This window comes from Echeneis naucrates, chromosome 19 (assembly GCF_900963305.1).
Source record: "Echeneis naucrates chromosome 19, fEcheNa1.1, whole genome shotgun sequence".
NCBI lineage: Eukaryota > Metazoa > Chordata > Actinopteri > Carangiformes > Echeneidae > Echeneis > Echeneis naucrates.
Genome location: NC_042529.1, coordinates 7,448,118 through 7,454,117, shown reverse-complemented (window position 1 = coordinate 7,454,117; position 6,000 = coordinate 7,448,118). Strand labels below are relative to the sequence as shown.

At 37.4% G+C, this 6,000-nt stretch overlaps 1 protein-coding gene across 2 annotated transcripts in view; it reads right to left on the bottom strand.

The window, feature by feature from the left end:
* Positions 1–673: 673 nt before the first annotated feature.
* casp7 (caspase 7, apoptosis-related cysteine peptidase) overlaps positions 674–6,000 on the bottom strand; it is a 9,171-nt gene continuing 3,844 nt past the window's right edge. For both annotated transcript variants that reach the window (XM_029528311.1, XM_029528310.1), the window contains exons 3-7: positions 5,423–5,574; positions 5,221–5,349; positions 4,023–4,198; positions 3,530–3,668; positions 674–3,433 (exon numbers count right to left, since the gene is read on the bottom strand). In XM_029528311.1, coding sequence (XP_029384171.1) covers positions 3,207–3,433; positions 3,530–3,668; positions 4,023–4,198; positions 5,221–5,349; positions 5,423–5,574 — 823 coding nt within the window. In that variant the 3' untranslated portion in view covers positions 674–3,206. The remainder of the gene's footprint in view (positions 3,434–3,529; positions 3,669–4,022; positions 4,199–5,220; positions 5,350–5,422; positions 5,575–6,000) is intronic.

Genomic DNA, 6,000 nt, shown 5'->3' with positions numbered 1-6,000 from the left:
TATTTATTAAGTAAAGAAAAAAATCTTGTTTGTTCAAATAAAACATAAAGATGAGGAGGAAGAAATGATCCAGCTTTATGGCCTTGACTGTTAAAGCAGATGGTTTTAAGTTTTAAAGCTTTAAAGCATTTAAAGTTTGGAAAAGCCCTTTTTAAAACAGTCCTGTACACACACACACACACACACACTCAAAATTTGTTCAACTGATGATTAATCAAACAAGTCGGAAATTTAGTTATTTGTGCCCCAATAAATATCAGAGGTATGAGTAACAAATGACTGTAGATTCAAGTGTGTTTACTCAACAAGTATAGAAAGATTATTTTTGGGGGATTTAGTTTCAGTTATGGAGTAAAACACACTTAACACTAAAAGTAAGCATCTGGTCCAACTCCCATCAAACTCTGCTCATATTTATCTTTAAGAAGCAAAATTATTAAGGATTTTTATAAACGGAAATATTTTGGATTGAGTGAAAAGTAAAAAAATAAGGAGTAACCGTGAAGCTGAATTAGATGTTTCTATTTTAAGCATGGTTTGCTGAAAATGAAACCAAGCAGAAAAGCTACATATTCCAATATTAAGTGTTGTCAATGAAATTAAATGGGTTTATGTCTCAAGCATCTACTTCATGCCAAATGAGACAGCAGCCTTTTAATGTGGTCGGTTTTTATAGATGTACAATAAAAAAGACACAACTTTTACACAATAAATTCCATATGTTTAATACAATCAATTGTTTACATAAGCATTCCTCTGTTTTGAAGATATTTAAATCAGGTATTGCCCCAAATGAAAAAAATTAAAATAAAAATTATAGGGCCAGATTATAATTTAAACGTAATTCATTCATTCATGTTTCCTGATATTTTCATATATATTCCTGAGGACAACAGCATTTAACACCGGAAAGCCTTAAAATTTTACCCTGAAAAAGAAATTTTCCCCTCTTTCAATTCCATACCAAAACAAGTGGAGCAAACACTCCCTTCAGCACATGTTGGGCACCACATTACTGATCAGAGATCCATGTGTCGAGAGGGCTCAGAGAGTTGTGGCTGTATCGGTCAAGACTGGGGAATGCCAGTATTCATCACACTTCTGGCACCTATAAATATGATGCCAGTGGAGTTAAAATAAATAAAATTGGGTTAGGGTTTCAAGATTTTTTTTTTTTTTGACTGGTAAAAAAAGAAAGAACAAAACACAAAGCAAGAAAAGGAGAAAAGTGGAGTAATAAAAATGAAAGCTACTGTTGAACTTTCTCCCCTAAATTACCGATAACATGAAATGATGTGAAAAATGTAAAAACATTGCGGCAACAGTGTGTGCGTGTATTGTGGATATGTGGATTGTGTGTGTTCAGACTTGTCACCACCAGTGATAGCTGCCTCTGTTAATGACAGACTTTGGAACGATAAGATTGTATCTGCATAAACAAACGGTAAATTGTAATGACCAGCAGCAAATGTCTTTATACATATGAAACAGCTTGTTTTCCGACTTTCTCATATAATTTGTTGTAATCTGCTGACTAAATTATGCAATAACATTTGGAAGAAAGCTTGGCATAGTGCTTAAAAATAATATATAAAATTAATTTCAGGTAGTTTTAATATATCATTTCTCTTTTTTATGATTTACGTGTTAAAATCACTGTAAAATAAAAGTGAAGTTTTTAAAATTTCAGATAGTAAGACATTGCTTGGTGCCTGTTAGTACAGTACAGAGTAGGACAATGTACAACACTCATATACAGTGAAATGATGTAGCATCTGTGCTTTGGGTCCCAGTCCAGCTTTAAACTGTATTTCCCAAGTTTAGACATTCTTAAGTTATCTATCTGTGCATTCTTCATCCTTCAGTAAAGCTATTTAACACGATTGTCTAATTTGAAAGATTTTAGAAAATAGAAATTTGCAGAATTGATTTGCCGTAATAAATAAGACGAGTGAATCATTTTGGCCGTATGCAAATACACAAACTTCACCTTCTCTGCCGTGAACAGAAAGAAAGTGAAGTCTTCAACGTCACGCTGTGAAAACTTGCAAAATTGCAACTGGTTATTGCTGTCATGGAGTGGACTATGTACTATGCACTTGACCCAAAATCTCATAGAACTAATCACTACACAGCAAAAAAATTGCACCTTCCTAGCCATACGTATATGAAATTCTTTAACATTACATTTACCCACTTCATGGGACATTAAAGAACCTGAGCATGCTGCTACCAACTTAAACTTACTAGGAAGGATGAGACACTGAGCCTTTGGCAAGAGCACCGTGATACGTTTCTACCCAGAGGAGTGTTGTATATTTGTATAGTTTTTTACAACTGACAGCTGAAAACATTAAAACACAGATAACTGAAAATGATCTGATCCATTTTCCAGATGACGATGACAATTCAGTGGGTCAAGTCAGGTCGCTCTCTCCCATTTTAAATTGTAATCACTCTATCCAGTCTCTTAATGGAAATTGCTGTAATTATATTAGTGCAACTCAAACAAGCCTGGATTGTTTTTTGGAAAATATTATATAAAAATAAAATAAAAAACTTATCACATTCAACTCCGACCTAGTTTCCAATTTATCTGCTGTGTAATCTGAATTCTACATATGACTGTATTTATGATCAGCTTCCAGAGAGGCTGCTCTCAGAGCACCAAATAACATTAGTTTGGTAACTCAGAAGCTGATTCTATGCAGTAAATGCTAGTGTCAACCTTTGTCCTTACTCACTCATGGCCAGAAAGGACAGCTCATTTCAACATCCACTGCACATGCTGGAAAATGGAGAGACGCATATTCAAACAGGATTCCCCAAACTGGCAAAAACTGGCAGCAAATTTTCCGGGCTGGGGGAATAACATGGATATTTCACAATGCCTGTCGACAAAGATCAGATCAAATGTGACGCCATTGTTCTGAAGAACAACCTGAAGAAGAGGAAAAATTTTTAACCTTCAACACATGAACGCGGAGTGCCACTTTACAGAGTGCTGGTTTTCAGGCCCAACTACACATGCAAAATAATCTGCTCCAGGCGTGTAGTGTCCAGCTGGGCCTGAATGATCCCTGAATGCGTTGACCGCCTACCAGTACTTAAGTTAGTCAGACAGTCAGACAGTGAGTCAGTCAGTCAGTCAGTCAGTCAGTCAGTCAGTGTTTGATATCATACAGTCCAGTCAGTTAAGTTGCCGGTCAATTAAAATACAGTTCTTTCGTCAGCATAGAGACCACACAGGGAATCTGCTTCTTCTCACTGAAGCGTGGGTCTTCAGACCAGGACTCAAAGCTGGTGGCCACCATGTAATTGACCCGTGTCAAGATCTGCATGATCTCCAGCTGCTTGCCAAACTCGTTGAGGACGTTACAGAGCGCCTGGACAAACCAGGAGCCACGTCCAGGGTTCCTCCATGAGTAATACCCTGAAAAAAAAACAAAAACAAAAACAAATCAACATTCATTCGCACTGATACTGTGGTGATGAAGTCAAAAGGCCTTACTTTGAAGCACTGCTTTACCTGGCACAGTGGAGTAGGCAAAGAGGAAGTCTGCCTCTACAGGAATCTTATGTCTTGGATTAGCATCTGTCTCCAGGGTGTCATTTGGTGGACCTGAATCTGTCTGTATGCCGTCATCAAATTCAGAACCCCGGCATGCCTGGTGAAGTAAATTAAATGACATTTCATTGTGATCGTAAGTACCTTTCTCAGCAATGACCTGGCGAAGCAATGAAAATATTACCTATAAACTGGGCTGTGCACATTGTTATACAGTAACCATCATATTTCTATGTGGAGCTACTGAATACCAATAAAATGTGTCTCAATAATACAGCTGCTAGAGTTACATTTTTTAATCATTCAACACATAGTGACCATTTCGGCCAAAAACGGTTGACTTTATACACGTTAAGTTGTCAATGACTTTACAATTCATTTCAGATCATCACTGCGTCTAATATTTTTTGCATTAGATCATCATTTATAAGTGAAAGTCTTCAGAACTGCGTACCTGGATGAAGAAGAGTTTTGGCTTTCCCACTAAGCTTTTGCACCTGTCCCCCCTGAAGAGGGAGGTCATGGTCTTGATGGGCATGGCTCCATCTGTGCCGTAGATCATGCCCTCCTCACCGTGGCTTAGCAGGATACAGGCGAAACACGAGCTGTCACTATGATCTTCCTCCGAGGCTGACCCACACACACAAACAAGCACTCAACTCTTAGCTTGGGTCCAGTAATACTCCAGGCTTTGCCTGTTTATATTAAAATGTAATATCTAAACTCTGACAAAGCTTAAATCACTTGGTCTTAATTGGAGAGCACCACATGTCATGTGTTAGTCCTCAAGGGGGCATTAATATGCAGATTATAATCAATTACATACATCAATTACATTTCTTTTTATTTATCCTTTTTATGAGCAGCTCAAATTTCAACCTGTTGTGGACTAAAAGGTTAAGGATTTCCCTATTTTTCACTATATACCCTAATAGCATGAAAATCGAGTAATTAATTTTTGAGGCATTGCGTCATGGAACAAAAACGTGTCAAGCGGAAAATTTCAAATTGACTGTAAAGCCAAGCAAAATGAGCAATTTTTCACTGAACTCTGTGCTAAGAAACTGGCCTAAGTAGTGTCATTACTGAATTAATCTATCCTTCAGACAGACTGGACAGCCTCCACAAAAAAACTGTATTACTCTGGAGATATGCAGCCATTAAATGTCTTATAACATTTACTATAACTCCTATAAATATGCTGCACAAGCTGGTGCTCCAAATCTTTGTCACTGTCATTAAAGCAATTAGTTTTACAACAGTACCACCTGCTGTTTGACCCGGTGACTCATAAAAATGACAAAAAGTCTTGAATCCTAATTTAATTAAAACACATCTAATGTCATCAGATCTAATGACCAGGTAGGACTGAAACCAGATCTGGTAACAAACACAATCTGTACTGCATCTTTCTTTGCCAAGACAAAAGGCACCCGTGCTTCCAGGGTTTTAAATCCTACATTTGCATCATCTCATTATCCCAAATGAAAATTATATGACTGCAGGGTAGTCAAAATACCATTATGTCAATATTTACTGAGGTCAAATAAGTAGATAATGAGAACTACAGTGGATTTGTGACTGTAGGAGCTGCGGTTGTTATATATCCAGTTTGAGAAAACAAGGCAAAGGTGAAGGACTTTACTACTCACCTTCTCTGAGGAGACGCTCCATCTTCTCACATGTCTGATCATTGTAAATGAAAACTTCGAAGCCTAGGCTCTTGAAGCACTTGAACAGCTCGCCTGCATCTCGGTCCGTGCCGTTGCGCACATTCATCCCTTTGGAAACACTTTGCTTAGAACAGACTGTTTATGCAATGAACTAAATTTCATGAAACACGATTTGCCGTACCTGTCTTCTCATCAAAGTTTTTGTTGTTGATGATGATGCACTTGCCGACTCGCTGGTGGCTCATCTTATACTGGAATGTTGGTGAAACAATTCTGTAATGGCTTTCAGAAGAGTAGTCCTGCTCCCGCGTCTGGCCATCCTTATTCTTCTTACTAGTGGAGGCAGAGAGAAACAAAATGTTAGAGAAAATGATGAAAACCTACATTAACACTGCGATGCAATAGCATTTACTAATGAGCAGACAAAACCCACATAAACAAAAAAATACAAAGGAAAATACTCATTAATATTATAATAACAGCATATGTAGAATATATTCTGATCCAGCCAAACTGCTACAAGCTAAAAAAAAAAAAAAAAAAAAAAAAAAACCTGACTCCTACTGAACATGGAAGTGACTATCTTTCAACAAGATATTTTCGACTCTTAAAGAACATGGCAAAAGTTACGACAAGTAAAACTTACATGACACTGAAAACACTATGAAGCACTTACTGAGAAACCAAAGAGTACATACATTTTCAAATAAGGCATTAATGTCACAGCCAAATTTGGTCGCAGCAGTCCACCGCTGGGAT